Source organism: Xenopus laevis, chromosome 1L, assembly GCF_017654675.1.
Source record: "Xenopus laevis strain J_2021 chromosome 1L, Xenopus_laevis_v10.1, whole genome shotgun sequence".
NCBI lineage: Eukaryota > Metazoa > Chordata > Amphibia > Anura > Pipidae > Xenopus > Xenopus laevis.
Genome location: NC_054371.1, coordinates 154,868,187 through 154,885,973, shown reverse-complemented (window position 1 = coordinate 154,885,973; position 17,787 = coordinate 154,868,187). Strand labels below are relative to the sequence as shown.

Here is a 17,787-nt window from a genome sequence, read left to right as displayed (position 1 = left end):
GCAAGTCGCTTGGAGAATGACTCTTAAGATCGTGACGTCACGAGCATGTGACCGCTCCATTTCTGGTTTACTATTATTGAGCGGTAGCGGCTTCTTCCTTTGGATCTGCAGGACGTTTGAATAGCAATCCAGGACTGCGCACTCGGGACTGTTCGGTGGTATGTATTAGTTCCATGCAGAGGGAAGGTTTGCATTCATTGACATACAGCTTTATCATATCTATGCCTGGCACTGTACACAAATAGTAATGTTCTGCTGCTGGGCCTGGGTGTCCTTAATGTAACAGCGAGATTAAAGAAGAAAAACCAATTTGTATTCCAGTTATATATCGGGTCTTTGATAAAAAAAAATGAGGCAGTATCACTTTAAAGGGGAGCTATGTTTGTCAGTAGAGTGTAAAGCGCCCCATTTCTTTCATTGGAAACAAAGGACATTTTTGGGTGGGGGGATGGGGAGACATTATTTGTATTCATCTCTACCTCAACTTTTGTGAGGCTCCCTTTGGTGTTTAACTGTCTTTATTCCCCTGCGGAGACACTTGTCAGTACAGATACCAGCTACTGACTATTACAAAGCAAAACATGTTTATCTACACACTAAAGTAAATGTCACTATTGTTTTGCTCCTAGATAACAGATTTCCAGATAAGAGATCCTCAATCTGTCTTACACTGGGAACACTTGTCATAGATAGATACAGTGACATGAGAAAAAGTGCTACAGTAAATGAAAACAGAACTTGTGACTTTTCTCTTCTTTTCCATAGGGTGCAGCAATGGCAACCCCTACAAACCTAGTCACTAACCGGGGCAGGCGCTTCAAGTGGGCCATTGAATTTGGAAGTGGTGGAAGCAGGTAATTGTCCAGATTCTTGGCCTAACAGAGGTTTTATAAATGATACTCTCAACACAGGGATGAAACTGAAGGTCCCTGCTCCTGTTAATTAAATGAGTGAATTCAGCATATCACTCTTTTTTTGTTTATGTCACTTCACTCCATTGCTACACATTCATATTAAACTGTATCCTTTGTATTCTCACAAGCCACATTGAAACCCTTAAATGTATGTGACTCCTCACTTCATCTTGTTTTTTTTTTTAGCAAACACTGTTTAGTTTGTGCTTGCCTAAATCTGACTATGGAACTTATGGTTGGGATTTTAGCAAATGTTTTGTTAAAAATGGTGTGCTTGGCTGGATTCGGTGCACCTTTAAAGAGGTTGTTCATCTTCCAACCCCTTTTCCAGTTCAGTCGTTTTCAGAAATTAAGACTTTTTTCGGTTGCTTTACATTTTCTATTTGTGACGTTTTTTTTCTAATATTGAAGTGTGAAGTTTAATTTTTCACCTCCTTATGTCTTTCTGAAGCAGCTTCAGTTGATATATTTCTTATTGCTGTCCCTACTGAGTAAAATCCCTGAGTTTAATTAAAGGCAGCTGTTAGAATTGATACAATAGTTGCTAATATTTCACAGATGCTGCTGAGAAATGTATCAATTAAATGTTGCAAAATTGTAACAGTTCAGAATCTGCACCTGAATTACTGAGCTGTCAGTCAATTTGTATGTGCTAACTTCATTTTTGGGTCTCTAAACACCAGATACTTTGGTACTCCTATGCACAATGAGCATCAAGCTGTTCAGTGGACCCTAAAATAATCAAAAAAAGATTGCACACTCAGCAAAAAAATAAAGTGTTTATTACATAAGAAAAATTACAAAATAATAAGTGATCCCAATGCATTTCGACCTAGTGGTCCTCCTCAGGGGCACAAATATAAATAATCAAAAAAAAAAAAGCAGACCCTTGGCATTCATATTTAGGATGTTTTTTCTTGGTACCTAATGTTATGTGGGAGATACAAACTTGCAAAGTGAATGTTTTGAGGTGATGTTTCAGAATTTTTATAGAAACCGCTAAGTTCAGAAAGGCTTTGATGTTTAGTAATTAGAAGTAGAAAGACCCATTTTGAATACGGCAGAATGTGCAATTTTCAAAAATATATGGTTTCCTGGGGTAATACTGTTCAAGGATGTTTGGCTTTGGAATCCAAAGTATGCCATACTCTACTGTAGTTCTTTGAAAATACGGTACTGCTGGGAGTTTCTGATCTATAGAAGTAAGAAATCTCCATAAAACTATACATATCTGCTAAACCCCCCCCCCCCAGGAAATCCCCCTAAAATGTTAAAGGGTTAACTACTACTTTGTTTAGTTTGATCTGCTTCCTGCCCATCACAAAGATGCAGAATGGCTAGTTGGAGAACACTTTTTTTCACTATGTGTTTTGTTTTTTTTTCACGTTCTTAGTAAGCAAGCTTCATCCATACCGGACATCTAAGCTTGAATGTGCTAATTAATAAAGGGCAAACATTACTACATATGAGGAGTACCTTATACAAGTTGCCTATTGTAGAACAGTATTGTAATTCCAAATGCATTTGTCTCACGAAAAATGGCCTCTTTCTTTTCGTTTAGGGGTCGTGGTGAAAGAGGGGGATTACAAGACAGCATGTATCCTGTAGGCTATTCAGACAAACAGGTTCCAGACACTAGTGTTCAAGAGTCTGACCACATCCTGGTGGAGAAGGTAAACCTGAAATGGACTTAAAGTGTATTGAATTTATGGTTGCATTTAAAATGATAGTGACAGTACTCCTCAGATATAAAGATGGCAAGGCTTTGCCTTTGGTGATTATATTACTTCAAAACAGGTGTTCTAATATGCCAAGACTCTACCACTATACAGTAGGGATGGGCAAATTTATTCGGCAAGCATGGATTTGCGGCAAATTTACAATAAAAAATTACCGCTTCAACATCGGCGCAAGCATAAAAGTTGTTGCGCGTCAATTTTTCGGATGCCCGTTGACTTTAATGCATTTGGACAAAAAAGTAGCGTGTAAAAAAAATTTGTCGCTTATGTCAAAATTGTTGTGTCAAAATTATTTTGATGCCCATAGATTTCAATACGTTTTGCAATTTATAGTTTAGTTTTGTGAGTCTAAGGTCCTGTTACTAGAGGTACAGCACAAACACTGCTTATATTTGGTTACTTTGTGCTGCCCCCCCCCCCCCCAATTGAGTGAAATTTACCAGGGCAAACTCTTAAAATTAAGAAGTTTACATACTTGGTAAATTTCTCAGGGTATCAGTGATACATTTTATCACTTCCAGTGCATTAAAGGAGAACTAAGCCCTAAAAATAAATATGGCTAAAAATGCCATATATTATATACTGAACTTATTGCACCAGCCAGTAACGTAACTAGAGGGATGCGGGCCCTGGTGCGTGACGCACAGCCGAGCCCCCCTCCGTACACAATTTTCTGTTGCAAATTATCAAGCAGAAAATGAGTTTGGCCCTTTAATAGAAGCTGATGCTACAGGGCTGATTATTAAATGTGGATGCTTGTCTGTATTAATTACTAATCAGCTTTATATTGTGACATCTCTATTCTATGTGCACTGTATATTGTGAGTGGGTCCCTAAGCTCAGTAAGTGACAGCAGCACAGGGCATGTGCAGTGAATCAGCAGAAAAAAAGATGGGGAGCTACTAGGGCATCTTTGGGGAGACAGATCTTTACTGCTAAAAGGCTGTGGTTGCCTCGGGCTGGTATAGAAGCCATAAACATAAAATACAAAATTACATCACACCTTCCTAGTTCCCTTTGTTGCAAGTTTTGTGTACTTCGCTACTAAATACGTGTCCTCTCTTTTCCTAATTAGTTTCTTTTTCTTTTTGTACAGCGATGCTGGGACATTGCTTTGGGGCCACTTAAACAGATTCCCATGAACCTGTTTATCATGTACATGGCAGGGAACACAATCTCCATTTTTCCAATCATGATGGTGTGTATGATGGCATGGAGGCCAATCCAGGCACTACTTGCAACACCAGCCAGTAAGTTATCATTCTTTCACTTTTAATTGTCTTGCTTATCCCTATAGTATCTGCATTTAGTCACCTTATACATTAGTGTGCAAACCTCTGACTTTGTAATGGTGCTGCGATACAGTTAACACCAAGGATTTACACTTCAAGCTATGAAAGAAAAATATAGATCTTTATAGCAGACATTTGCATTATTTTAGATTTTTATCTTATAGGTGAATAGGCAAACATTGATTTGATTACTAATGAAAGCTCATGACTAGATTTATCATGAGGTCCTAGAGAAGTGTGGATGCAGGCAGCTGGTGTTTGGCTAATGATATACAGTAGCACACTGTGCTGGCTCCTCACGTCATGTAGTGGTCAGTGCAAGATGCATGTTCCCTTCTAAATTAGCACTCGAACTGCATCCAATACCTCTTTGTTAAATAACACACTTGACTGGAGTAGTATTCTAGGCAGAACTACACTAAGGGGGTTATTTATCAAAGGTCCAATTTTAGAGTTATGTGAATTTTGTTATATTATATATTTGATTTTATTCACAATTCGAATGGTATGTTATTTATGAAGAAATATGAACGTCCAAAATTCGATCGAATACTCCTGACCCAAAAACGCGAATCAAAGTTTTCCAACAGAAAAAAAAAACTCGACATTTGTGCGGCAATTTTTTTTTTTACGCATTTTTTCACCCATTGGAGTCTATGGGGCATCATTTTCGAAGTAAAACTTGGCTAAAATTGGGCTGATCAATACTATACATCTTGAAATGGTTCAAGGGACCTCTACCATTAACTTCTACGTGAACTTGGCAGGTTTTAGGTGGAATTAGAACGGTTTCCAGGGTCGAGGTGTGATAAATCTCACATTCAAATTCCAGTTGGTGGTTTTAAATTCGAATTTTAGTTTTGACCAAAAAAATTGGAGAATTTGAGAATTCTAATTTACCATTCGAACCTTAGTTAATCTGCCCCCGACAGTTACCTGTCTGAGGGGAGCTTCCCTAGGCATAGACTGTAGAGTCGAAATGGGTTGGTGTGTTTTTTCAGTAAACTGGAGCGCTGTCCTGGTCTCGTGAGTTGAGCAGATATAATGGGGGGGTGGTTTAAACTCTTGCCCCTCTTGTCCTTCAAAAACAATCCTAGACTATCACTTCAAACATCTTTTTCATGTACAACAAATACATTTTGTCAGTTGTATCCACTTTAACTTTTTGATATGTAATCACACTAATAACAAGGTATGCAAAGGCACTATCCATTTAATATTACACATCCTGAAAACTATCATCCACCAAAGGGTTTGCATATATTGCCCTGGATGGGGGAAAAAAGGCAAATTTCAGTGACTGTATTTGAATATCCTCTGTCAATGTTCAAAAGATCCACTTACACAGCAACTATTGTTTCAATGGGGATATGCTTTAATATGGTCTGTTTCATCTAAAGAAATCAAAGGATGAATAAAGCCAATGAGAATTTGGCAGAGGATGCAGCAATGCTTTTAATGTACACTTAGGGGGTTATTTATTAAAGCCTAAATGTCAAAAACAATTCTTTTTTTTACTATAAAATCCAAATTTTTAGTGAAAAAAAAATTTAAATTTTTAATGATTTATTATACCACAAGGATGGGAAAAAGTCAGAATCAGAAAATTCTGGCATCTCAGACCTGCCGAGGTTTTATTGAAGTCCTGAAGATATCCTGATCTGCGCTGGGCTTTGTGCAAAAGAAGATTTTGTACGATTTTCATAATTTTTCCTGCACTGGAATTTTTCGGGAAAATGTATTGATAAGTAAGAGGAAATAACTCATGCGGATTTGGTCAAATTATATTTTAGAAAATAATGAAAAATTGATAACCCCCTTATCTGCATTATTTTTAACCCTGCGTTGCTATATGTTTTGGTATTCAATGTTTGGTTTGTGTCATCTCCTTTATTCAGCTTTCAAGCTCTTAGAAAGTTCTGGTCAACGCTTCCTCCAGGGTTTGGTGTATCTGATTGGGAACCTCTTGGGTTTGGCATTAGGTGTCTACAAGTGCCAATCAATGGGCCTTTTGCCAACCCATGCATCTGATTGGTTAGCCTTTATTGAACCACCAGAGGTGAGTAAAAAGTATTTTGACTTGACAAAGGGATAGCTTCCAATCTTTTATCTTCCAAGTGATTGACTGTGCCTGTCAAAGTGTTCTCATGTAAACATTTAAATGTTGTTTTGCAGAGAATGGAGTATACAGGAGGAGGATTCTTACTGTGATTGCGTGAAACTGTCTTCACAGAGGAAATGTTAATTCCAGCTAACACTTTGAAACAGAATAACCCTATTGCTGTAAATCCCACGGTTGCATTTTAATAAATTATTATAACGTCCATGACTGGCCAGTTCTTGCTAGACATCCATATAAGATAACAGACATCTCTCTTCTTATAAAACTTTATTTGTTCTTCTGTAGTTTTGAACCCATCCTCCACAACAAACAGGGGACATAGACATAAAGGCTTTTATTGCCAGCCATAAAACAGGCTAGACAAGGCAGCTTCTCTATAATGCAGCTATTGCTAGTTTCAATACTTTTGGTATCTACTCTATCCAGCAATACAACAAAGAAATAGAGACAGCAGTCATAGAATGAACAAACACATAGCATGATGCACTGAACAATAAATTAAAACCTGCTCAATTTGCATGTCGTATTAAAAAAAAAAACGTAGTGCAAATTTAAATAAAACTAGTGGGGGTTCCCATCCCTTCCGGATATAAAACTGCAATGAATCAAGGTACTGCTACTCATGTTTAGTTCATGAGTCCACAAAGTACATTTCTCTGGCCTAAGAGAAGACTTTTGGGCTAGTAGTCTCAACCAGCAATGCTGTCTGAAGAATTGCCAGATGCACAGTTCTAATCAGGACAGCATGCATGAAAAAAAAAAGGAAGGAGGCTTCACTTTCACAGGAATGTAATACATTAGAACACCCAAGGTTTTTGTGGCCAACAAGAGAAGTTCTATTTGGTGTTCAGTGGGTTATAAGGAGACAGGAGTCTGATCTGATAAAGCTGAGTCTTAACAATATGCACAAACTTGTGAATTTGCTTAAGTTAGTAGGGGTCAGTGACTTAACAATGGCTAGTTCTCTGAACCCATTCATGAAAACTGAGCTATTTGCATACAGTAATTTTGTATATTATTAATTAAGAATAATTAGTTTGTCCAAAGATACGTCTTAAATAATCTGGATATCTTCAGCTGAGTAGAACATTAAGCATTATTGAAAAGGCAGGAGCACTGCTGCATAGAGATGTACATTGTCACAGCATGATGTCTTATTCAGTCTTTTTCCAGTCAGAGGTGATTGTGATTCTTTGGACAATAAATGCATTCATGGCACTCCCCTTTGGCATTAAACAGGGTATTTTGGTGACTCCCTTTTTGAGAACTACAATTTATGGGAAAAGATCTTTAATGCCAACACTTCTGAGAATTTTCAGCATTTTCCGTTCAAGGGAGTGGATTAATTTGGCATTAACAAAAGTTCCATCTCTCCACTCTCTCTCAGATTGGTTTCCACAACCCCCAACCTGAGTAATGCACTCTATGCGTGCCTACGAGTAAATGGTGATCACCTCTGTTCCACCTCCTCTCACTAACAGCACACGCTCCAAGCCCTCTGTCAGAACCTCTAGAAACTCCATATCTGTGGGTGGGTGTTAAGGAGACAAAATGCTTTGATACAGAATGAAACAATAAAATCATTAGCCATTAAAAATACACCAATATTCTGCTTAGAATTGAGTGGTTCTTCGGAAGAATTGTAGAGTTGTTCAGAATTTCTGTTGAGTGCATGAGAATCAAAACTCAGATACTGGTCTCTAATTTTTCTCACAATTGAAACGAATGTGTCCTTCAGCCTCTGTACAGTAAATGTGGTACTTTTACTAAATATGGACAATTCCTGTACTTATAATGGACCCTGTAATGACCATAACCTTTTTTAAATGAATGTCACGATTTATAAAGGATACAATTTTCATCACCCTGAGGGTTACGAGGGGGTCCTGGCATGTTGAGCAAAACCAGTTTGGCATCATGGGATTTATTCACAATGACTTCATTAAGTTTCACAGCTGTGTGCATACGCCGAACATTTGACTGGTCCCTGGAAATCATACACAAAATACAAGCCATATTAGATAAACACACAAATTTAATTAACCAAAACATATATAAAGCAGACGTTTGATCAAATGCTGCCATTTAGGCCAAGGGCAGAATCCGCTACTCTCAGTCTGCATGTTTTTTATCAGGCCGAGAGAAGCGGATCCTTTTCATGACCCATTTCCATACAACTGAACCACTTCTGCACAGACACGCAGAAGAACAGGGCATAGGTGGGCCCAAATAGCAGGCATTTGGCAGAATGAGCTGTTCAAAGGCTGGAGCTTAGGAAAGGGAGGGGTTTGTCTGTTCAAAGGGAGATAAGCAACTCTGAACTAATGGCCCTGTTTATAATTATGTATTATGATATGATTAATTATATCTATAAGTATAATTCCTGTTTATCATTAAAGGGATTCGGTCATGATTTTTATGTAGTTTTTATTTCTAAATTACACTGTTTACACTACAAATAATTCACTCTACAATATAAAATTTCATTCCTGACACAGCAAGTGTATTTTTTTTAGTTGTAATATCAGTGTGTAGGCAGCCATCTCAGGTCATTTTACCTGGTCATGTGCTTTCAGAAAGAGCCAACACTTTAGGATGGAACTGCTTTCTGGTAGGTTGTTGTTTCTCCTACTCAATGTAACTGAATGTGTCCCAGTGGGACCTGGATTTTACTACTGAGTGTTCTTAGATCTACCAGGCAGCGGTTATCTTGTGTTAAAGGACCAGTAACATCAATTTTTTTCTATAAATTTTTTTTTAGTGTAGAACGAAAAAAAGCCACAAAGACATATTAAACTTTTAAATCGCTAAGTCTTTATTAAGAAATAACAGAAACTCTGCTTGCGCTCCTCTTCAGAAAAGGTGATCCATTGTGCGGCGCTCGATTTTTCCTTCCTGCTTTGCTTATAGGAGATAACCAGGGAGGAGAAATTGAGTGCTGCATGATGGATCGTCACCTTTTCTGAAGAGGAGCGCAAGCGATTTAAAAGTTTAATATGTTTGTGATTTTTTTTCGTTCTACAATAACAAATTTTTTTAATAAAAAAAATTGATGTTACTGATCATTTAAGGAGCTTGTTACCTTCCCATTGTTCTGTTGTTAGGCTACGGGGGGGGGGAGAAGGGAGCGGGTGATATCACTCCAACTTGCAGTGCAACAATAAAGAGTGACTGAAGATTATCAAGAGCACAAGTCACATAACTGGGGGCAGCTGGGAAACTGACAATATGTCTAGCCCCATGTCAGATTTTAAAATTAAATATAAAAAAATAGTTTTACTTCCTTATTTTGTGATGAAAAGTCAAGTGATTTCCCTTCCCACCCCTAATTTGCATATTTAGGATTCGGATCGGCCAGACACAAGGATTCGGCCGAATGCGAATCTTTCTGAAAAAGGCTGAATCCTGGATTCGGTGCATCCCTAATACTGAATAATTTCTTTAAAAGGCTCCCGATCAAAATTTTCCACCTGGGCCGAAACGCTAAGCCAACCGATATCCAAGTCTTCTGCCCATATTGGTTGGCTCATCTCCTGCCATACGCGCACCGAATATTGTACAAAGATTTGTTTTATACAATATTATTGGTGCGTCTATGGCCACCTTAACTCTTATGATCTATAAGAGGTAAGATTAAGGTTGGAGACAACAGAAAAAAATAGTTAAGTGGGGCATCAAGAGAAATGGCATATATGTATTATTTGTAACTGTATATTGCATTATACCATTTTTACTAGCAAGTTCTAAATTGGTGGCAATGCAGATACATGCGAAACAATAGGGCAAGCTGGTACTTAGTGTACAGACCATATAAAAAACAGCAAGGATTTACTTGTACAAGATCACGTTACATTGATCTAATGATTTATTTGACTAGATGTCTAATGTGAAATATATTCTATTTAGAAAAGTTTCACATTTTAGAAAATGTAGTTTTAACTCCCAGCAACCCAAAGCAGGCACAGTTTGTTAAAGGATGCTACAAATTGTAATCCAGGAACTGATTTAGAGCCATGGACTGTAGATTTTTGTTTTAGTCACAGTCACTTTACAATCCACTTAGTATATGGTATATCAGACTTTTCTGAAGTCTGACATCCATCACACAGAGCGCTACCAAAATACTGCAAAGTGAATTATACAGTAATATAGAAATATTAATAAAGTGGAAGCCCTTGGAGCAACAGTCAGAAGTATAAAGGTGGCCATACACCAGGGATCCCCAACCTTTTGAACCCGTGATCAACTTTCAGAAGTAAAACGAGTTGGGGAGCAACATTAGCGTGAAAAATGTTCTTGAGGTACCAAATAAGTGCTGTGATTGGCCATTTAGTAGCCCCTATGTGGATTGTCAGCCTACATTGAGACTCTGTTTGCCAGTGCACCTAGTTTTTATTAGGGATGCCCCGAATCCACTATTTAGGATTCGGCCTAACCACCGTATCCTTCACGAATGATTCGGCCGAATACCGAACCGTATTTGCATATGCAAATTAGGGGTGGGAAAGGAAAAACATTTTATACTTCCTTGTTTTGTGACAAAAAGTCACGCGATTTCCCTCTCCGCCCCTAATTTGCATACGCAAATTAGGATTCTGATTCGGTTTGGCCGAATCCTGCTGAAAAAGGCAGAATCCTGGCCGAATCCCAAACCAAATCCTGGATTCGGTGCATCCCTAGTTTTTATACAACCAAAACTTACCTCCAAGCCCGGAATACAAAAATAAGCACCTGCTTCAAGGCCACTGAGATCAACATCCAAGGGGTTGGAGAGCAACATGTTGCTCACGAGCTACTGGTTGGGGATCACTGCCATACACTATAAGATCTGCTCGTTTGGCAAGGTCGATAAATGAGCAGATATTGACCCAATATGCCCACTAACGGCTGGGCGATATCGGATGAATCCAAAGGTTCGGCCCTGGGGCCAAACGATTGGATTACGATACTACGAATGGGCTCCAACGGGTCGCAGGACTGCATCAACTAGCCGATGCGGTCCTGTCCTACAAAAAACCAAATATGACCAATCGATATGTGGCCGATTTTTGGCCTGATATCGATCGGTTGGACCCATCTGGAGCCCCCACACATGGGCAGATAAACTGCCAAATCAGTCTTAAGGACTGATATCGGCAGCTTTAATCTGCCCGTGTATGGCCACTTTAAGAAAAAGTACTTAGTAAGATGGGAGCATTTACAGTCTAATCTTCTTAGAGATTTAGGGGATATGCAGAGCAGATGGGCTTGTAGGCTTTTATCTGCCGAAATATACTAAATTTCTATTTAGACAATGGCTGAAAGAGGATTAGGATAAATTGAGGTGGGCAGTCAGTGAAGGAAGAACTGAAGGTGGAGAAGAAAACTGCAATTGAAAAAACAACTGCCTCAACTGAAAAATATGCAGCAGAACAGACCTGAACTTCTGCTACATAGTTTCAGTAGACCAAAGGAGTAAACCAATACTGCTTTCAATTACAAGTTTTTGAAAAATCTAATTTGCCCACAACTTCCCAAGCTGCAGTGAGAACAGGGACTCTTCCCTTTTTATTAATGGGATCATCTGCCTGTAACAATTTTCCTCCTTTGTGATCAAGACTTTTAGATAAAATGTAGATAAATCAAAAAGGAAAACATTTTAACATGTGAACAATTTAACAAGCTGTCATATTGATGCAAACAAATTATTTCTGTTTTTCAAAAATTAAAGCTTATGGCACATGGAGCATTTTCTAGAAATGTTGGTAAAGTGGCTTTAGAAATGTGTGCTCTGGCAAATAGACAGCATTGGTGACAGAAGCAGAGCATTTCTTCAAAATGCACATTATATGCTCGTTGAACTAATTAAATAATGTCTCCCTGTGTCACAGACAATATGCTAGGAAATGGCAGCATAGTAAATCTTTTTAAGGGCACCTATGGAAAGTGGCTGCGGATTCACAGATGACTGCATGTAGCAGTAGTCTTGAGAATGTGGACTTTTGGGAGTAGCAAGCTTTCTACCACACATTTCTATTAACAAAGCTTCAATCAGTATGTCTTACGGTCGTATGTTGAGGAGGTCCTGAAAGCTCGGCATTGGTTTGCTTTGGGCAACACGGACTGCATGGTGCTTGTCCCTGGTCCAAGTCATATGTACTCTCTCTGGGGCAGCCTCTGTATCTTCATCATCATCAGAGCCCACACTGGTTAAACGCAGGATTGAATTCCTGTCCTTCACCAACTGAGCCTAAATGTAACAAATGATATACTTTACTTTGACAGCCTATATGTCCATGACTGAATTTCTACATAATACTGCAACCAACTGCTAGAAAACAGCAGTGATTACTTTTACTGCTTTAAAATATCTGCTTCAGTACTTTTACACTTTTTTTGGTTCTCCCGTCAAGCCAGCTTTTTTCTTAAGAATTGCCTTTGAAAGATATTTACTCACCTCTCGCTCCCGATCTGTTTTAGAAAGACGCATTTGTCTCAGCATTTGTGATCTCTGCTCCATCATGAGTGTGCGTTCATATGTGTATGCAGATATATCACTGTCATGCTGCAAAGAACACAAGATTACATGAGATTCTTACAACATTTTTTGTTGTTATCATATGCTATCTTGTTATTCCATTCTCACCATCTCCACTACTTCCACATCAGCAGCGATACGTAAATGATAAAGAAAGGTAGCCAAGTCCTTTTTCATTTGAATACTGTTGTCTTCCATCTGAGCCACAGTGAAAATACGCATCTTACACTTCCTCCACACCTGGGTGGGAAAGGTGAAATTGTTGCTGGGTTAGAAAAAAAATTACAAAGAGGGAGATAATGCAATGAAGTTAGCTGGGAAAAAAAAGATTGAAAGTAGAGTGAAAATGATGAGTGATATCAGAAAAGAGTAGACAATAGGGAATGCACCATTGGAGTTTGAACTTTACCTTGTGTTGTTTTAGAAGGAAGGGCAGAAGCATAAGCATGCCCCCATCATGTACTATCCACCAAACATCAATGTGCCCTTCTGCTAATGTTTCACGGGAGCCAGGGAAAAAGGATACATTCTTTGCTACCAGAAGTGCTTGGCGTGCAGCTGTGGTCACACGAATGGTAGCTACAAAAAGAAAGGCGTGAGGTCAATAGAAAATGTGGGAAGTCACGGGAAGAATTTGAATAGAATTCAGCAGAAAATCACAAATACCCCATGCAATGGTACACAATGGAAATTACAAGGAACAACACAGAAAACACACATAACCAAAAAGATCACTTACTAATGAAGGATTTCCAAGCCCGTGAGTCATCACTCTGTCTCCAGCTACTTGGCCAGCTCATGATTACAGTGTTATGCCTCATTCCTCCAAGACCACAGGACTGTATAAGATGTGAAAGGCCCTCTTTCAACTTCTGAGCCACAACCACTTGGCAAAAGCCTTTTACTTTTTCTTGTTCCATTAAGTGTTTCAGTGCCTGTGGAATGTAAGACGGTCTTAAATGGGCAGAGTCTCAGATTGTATACAGAGAAATAGTATGATGTCCTGTGCAGCATACATACCTGCTCTGCTGCCTGTGACTCTGCATGGCTGTCTAGGTAGTCTCCCAGAAGTACTGTGCCCACAATGGTCAAACCTTTACCAGCCTTTAGTTGGGAGGCAAAGGAAAGAAGACGAGGTTGCGAGACATGGAGATCTGAATCCAGTTTCACCATAACAAGTAGCTGAGGTCTTTTGAAACACAGATATAGAGCAAGATAAACGTTTTAAAAGCTAGAACTGCACATATGGAGACCAATAATATACTGTATAAAATGCAATCTATTTCTAAGGTATAGAAAACTTTATACACAAACTTAATTTTTATACATGGTATATTTTATACGTATATTTTGTTGTGGTTTTATAGCTGGCTGTTGAGTGCTGTGAACATCCAATAATGTGACTTCAGGCTGTTTTAGGTCAGAGAACATTGTCATTCTAAAATTTCCCACAAAGACTTGTTTAAAATATAATACAATCATCTCTTGTACATCAGTGAACTACGTGGTAAGGGTAACAGCTGCTGAGCATAAGCCTAACTGAGACTATACAGAACTAGCTATAGAAGGGTTTTAAATTGATTCAATTTGTTTTCTCATAAGAGATAAATGTTTTTATATTTTATGGTGTGCAGAGGCACACAGGTTCTAAAAAAAAAACAATCTGTTCTGTTCTTGGGAGCCCCAAAATATCCTACTGCCAGCAACACTATTTGTGAAAAGCTTGATATTTTTATGCATTTTACAGATGATATTCTCTTTAATTTTCCTGATAAGGTTTCTGATGGAAGTTTGTGCGTATGCATTTTCTAAGGCTCCATTAAACACAACAGAACAGCTGTGACATTGGACAACAGATAAATCGATGCTGAATAGACAAGAGATGGAAACAAATATGATGGATTCTTTAAAGAAAAGTAGTAAAAATGATTAATATTTCATGTCAAATAGATTTCTTTTCATTAATGATGTTAGTGGCAGCGTAAAGTGTTTCTGAGGCTGTTCTATAGAGATGGTTAGTCCCTAGGAAGAGATGTTACGGCTCAGTGTAATGTGGTGCAGTGTAGAGTAATCAGTGTTCACCCCAGAGAGAGAGAGAGAGACAATGATTTTCTCACCTCCAGTTCTTAGTATGAGGTGGACCCGCTTCCAGACGCAGGAGAGCAAAACGTGCTGCACTCAAAGACAATCCACGGATTCCATCTCCCCATTCTTTCTCAGCCCTTTATAAGCAAAGATTGTCACATAGTTAGAGACAGAAATTACAAATATATCATGCAATATTCACTAGAACATGGCAACTCACCCATGGTATTCAATGTACTTGTATATCATTCCAGCAATTACCATGGAAATGAGGGCATAATACCAGGAAGAGATGAACATGAGGGCTAAGCACAGCGCCATTCCAAGAAAAGACAAAGTCCTACAGGTGGGAAAATACATTTAGCAGCAGATTAATATAAATAGCTAAATGTTTTTCAAGAAAACACAAATACACCTCACAGGTAATCAGTGTTTAGGACTTACCAATGATAATAATGAAAGCGAGGGCGCCAGTTGGGTGAATGGAGAAGGGTCTGTAATCCACATGCCAAGTTTACAAAAAGGTAACACATCAGAAAGAACCTATAAAGAAACAAAAGTAGAATAGGCATATGATAAGAAGAGAAGAAAACTCGTGTTAGGGTTTTCGGAAGAAGGTCAATAAGTATTTCCTGGCCATTACCAAATTTAAAATAACTCAAAGGAAATGCATACGGTCTTGTAGTTTAACCTACAAATTTAGTAATAGAAGTCATTTTTGAAAATTATCTGTAAATAAACATCTATATGAACTCCTAATGTCAATTATCTGCCAGTGTAATAGCTCCAGCAGTACATTATACTTACATAGATAGGATAGGTGCCACCAGGTCCAGAGAAGCAATGAGGATCCCCAGCTCAGCAATAACTGCTGTTAGAAGAAGAGCCCATGTGGGTTCCCCATTACTCTTTCCATGTCCAAATACCTACACACATGACAGCATATTTAGGCTCACAGTAAAAGAATAGGAATATTATTTCCTACCTCATTTCACCCCACTCACCCTCAGGAATGGAATTATTCCATCCTTAGCAATGGCTTGGAGCAGGCGAGGTGCTCCAGTCAAACTCTGAAGTCCAGCTCCACAAGTAGAGAAAAAGGATCCAATCACAATGACCCAGGGAGATGGCCATGAAAGTGCACCAACTACAAGAGTTCCTTGCACTGCATCCCCAAACCTGTAGGCAGTAATATACCAAATTAGTTTTACAGTACTAATCTGTAATGCACGCAGCACTGAAGTCTCTTTACTTACTTGTCTCTGAGCACAACTCCATCTATAGAAGCTCCGAACAGGATGACATTACTGAGGTCTGAGAGTGAAAGTTAAGGAATGAAATCTATAAATGTTCACCTGAAATAAAATAACCTACACTCTACAAAGTACATGAAATATGTGAAGTCTCTTTTACTTGTAGTATTTAATTTGAACTGTTTGAGGACACAAAAACAATATTATTGTACGTTACATCTAAAATATAATTACAAAACAGAAATGCAGAACAACTAAGAAGAGGTTAGTTCAACCTACTACCACCGCATCATCCATACTGAGTAGTATTTTACTTTCTTTTCCCTCTAAACAACAGTAGAGTTGAACGGTAACTTACTGTCCATCTGCATATATGAACGAACAGATCTGCAACATATATTTTTAAACTTATTTATTTTGCTATTGATAGCGGTAATGTTTGGTTCCCGGTTCAGAACAGGTTAGTATTGCTGTAAAAGTTTTGTAATAACCAATGACACGCCCACAGAGCAAAAAGGATACAGACTAAGGAGGTTGTGAGAATTGCAAGAATAGTTCCAATTGGAATTGATTTCTGGGCATCCTTGAGGTCACCCGAGCGATTCGATCCAGCCATAATTCCTGCAGGAAACATGAGGTAGCACTGAATACAACTGCATGATTAAACATATATAAAAAGCCACAGAATTACTAGTTTAACGTCCCATTTATTGTATTCCAAACTTCATAGGTGATACACTTGAGGACATTATTTTCTACAACAGTGTTATGAAATAGATATTTCTTGAGCAGCTCAGCTAAGATGGCAAACATTACCTGTCACAGATGGGAAAAATATTCCAACCAAGAGGGTAAAAGAAGTCGTAATATCAGCTAAAACATACTCTTGAGACTGCACAGCCAAATGCTCCATTGATGACAATGAAGCCTTCTCTATTATGTCTCCTTTTTGAAGGTAATTGCTCCATATATTTTCTGAGAACAAATAAGTGTTAATAAAGTAAGAAAATAAGGAAAGCAGGAGGGATAATATTGAAAACAATAGAGTAAAGAATGAATGGTACTATACCAGAGATGATCCCACTCTTCAAGCCTGGGATTCCTTGGACTAAGGTGACATTGTTATGGGCAAAATATTCATCACAAGTTGCATTTAGCTGACCCGGTGGGTGGCAGAATAAATCCCACAGGTCTGTGACAAAGGTCATGTTGTCCCTCTCCACTATCTTGGCACATTCAGTAAAATGATGCTTGGACAGAGTACGATTGCCAAGCAAGCAAATCCTGCAAGTTTGGAGAGACATGTCATTAAGAGGCACATGATTTTTGTATAACAAAATAACTGCTCCTTTTTCCCTACATATCTCTAGTTAACACTGACTGCAAGCTCAGGGACTTCTATTTTGGTTTGTTTAACAATTAATTAGCTACTCATGTTGTTGAACTAGGCATGCAGCAAGTTCATTGTTTTTGGATCCTCCACAAAATATCTGGCTGATTCTTAAACTTATTCTGAAATTTAAATTACATATTCAGATTTTAGAATAAAGAAATTGCATCAACTGTGAAGAAAAAGAATTGTGAGTTCAGTTGTCCAGAGTTTTAAAAAGTCACAAGAGGGCTCAGATGAAGTTCAGGTTCACACTTATGATTCAGCTTCATCGAAATAATCCTAAATATTGCTGGGATTCGTCCTAATCAGGGTTATAGGCCTTGTGTTTGCCATGTTTCAAATATGGTGTTATTTAGGCCTGGGGTAAAGTTTTTGTTTTTTATCCAAGTTAAATGTATAGAGTTGAATGGGGATAAGTCTGTTTTTTTACAGACAGAGTGACAGGTTTTATATGTATGAATGAACAATGGGT

General features: G+C 38.3%; 2 protein-coding genes across 7 annotated transcripts in view; one reads left to right on the top strand and one right to left on the bottom strand.

Moving 5' to 3' along the window:
• Positions 1-14: 14 nt before the first annotated feature.
• emc4.L (ER membrane protein complex subunit 4 L homeolog) lies at positions 15-6,543 on the top strand. Its single transcript, NM_001099863.1, is given in 6 exon segments — positions 15-158; positions 766-854; positions 2,476-2,587; positions 3,750-3,903; positions 5,844-6,004; positions 6,121-6,543. Coding segments are annotated over 5 exon segments (543 nt in total). The 5' UTR covers positions 15-158; positions 766-774; the 3' UTR covers positions 6,157-6,543.
• The window catches only part of slc12a4.L (solute carrier family 12 (potassium/chloride transporter), member 4 L homeolog), a 37,151-nt gene continuing 25,683 nt past the window's right edge, over positions 6,320-17,787 (bottom strand). For all 6 annotated transcript variants that reach the window (XM_018260009.2, XM_018260061.2, XM_018260038.2 and 3 more), the window contains 17 exons: positions 16,992-17,206; positions 16,739-16,897; positions 16,445-16,543; positions 15,926-15,983; positions 15,674-15,848; positions 15,477-15,595; positions 15,114-15,212; positions 14,890-15,009; positions 14,702-14,806; positions 13,605-13,773; positions 13,324-13,519; positions 12,994-13,163; positions 12,693-12,824; positions 12,504-12,611; positions 12,112-12,296; positions 7,921-8,054; positions 6,320-7,592 (listed from right to left, as the gene is read on the bottom strand). In XM_018260009.2, the coding sequence (XP_018115498.1) occupies positions 7,501-7,592; positions 7,921-8,054; positions 12,112-12,296; positions 12,504-12,611; positions 12,693-12,824; positions 12,994-13,163; positions 13,324-13,519; positions 13,605-13,773; positions 14,702-14,806; positions 14,890-15,009; positions 15,114-15,212; positions 15,477-15,595; positions 15,674-15,848; positions 15,926-15,983; positions 16,445-16,543; positions 16,739-16,897; positions 16,992-17,206 (2,335 nt within the window). In that variant the 3' untranslated portion in view covers positions 6,320-7,500. The remainder of the gene's footprint in view (positions 7,593-7,920; positions 8,055-12,111; positions 12,297-12,503; positions 12,612-12,692; positions 12,825-12,993; positions 13,164-13,323; positions 13,520-13,604; positions 13,774-14,701; positions 14,807-14,889; positions 15,010-15,113; positions 15,213-15,476; positions 15,596-15,673; positions 15,849-15,925; positions 15,984-16,444; positions 16,544-16,738; positions 16,898-16,991; positions 17,207-17,787) is intronic.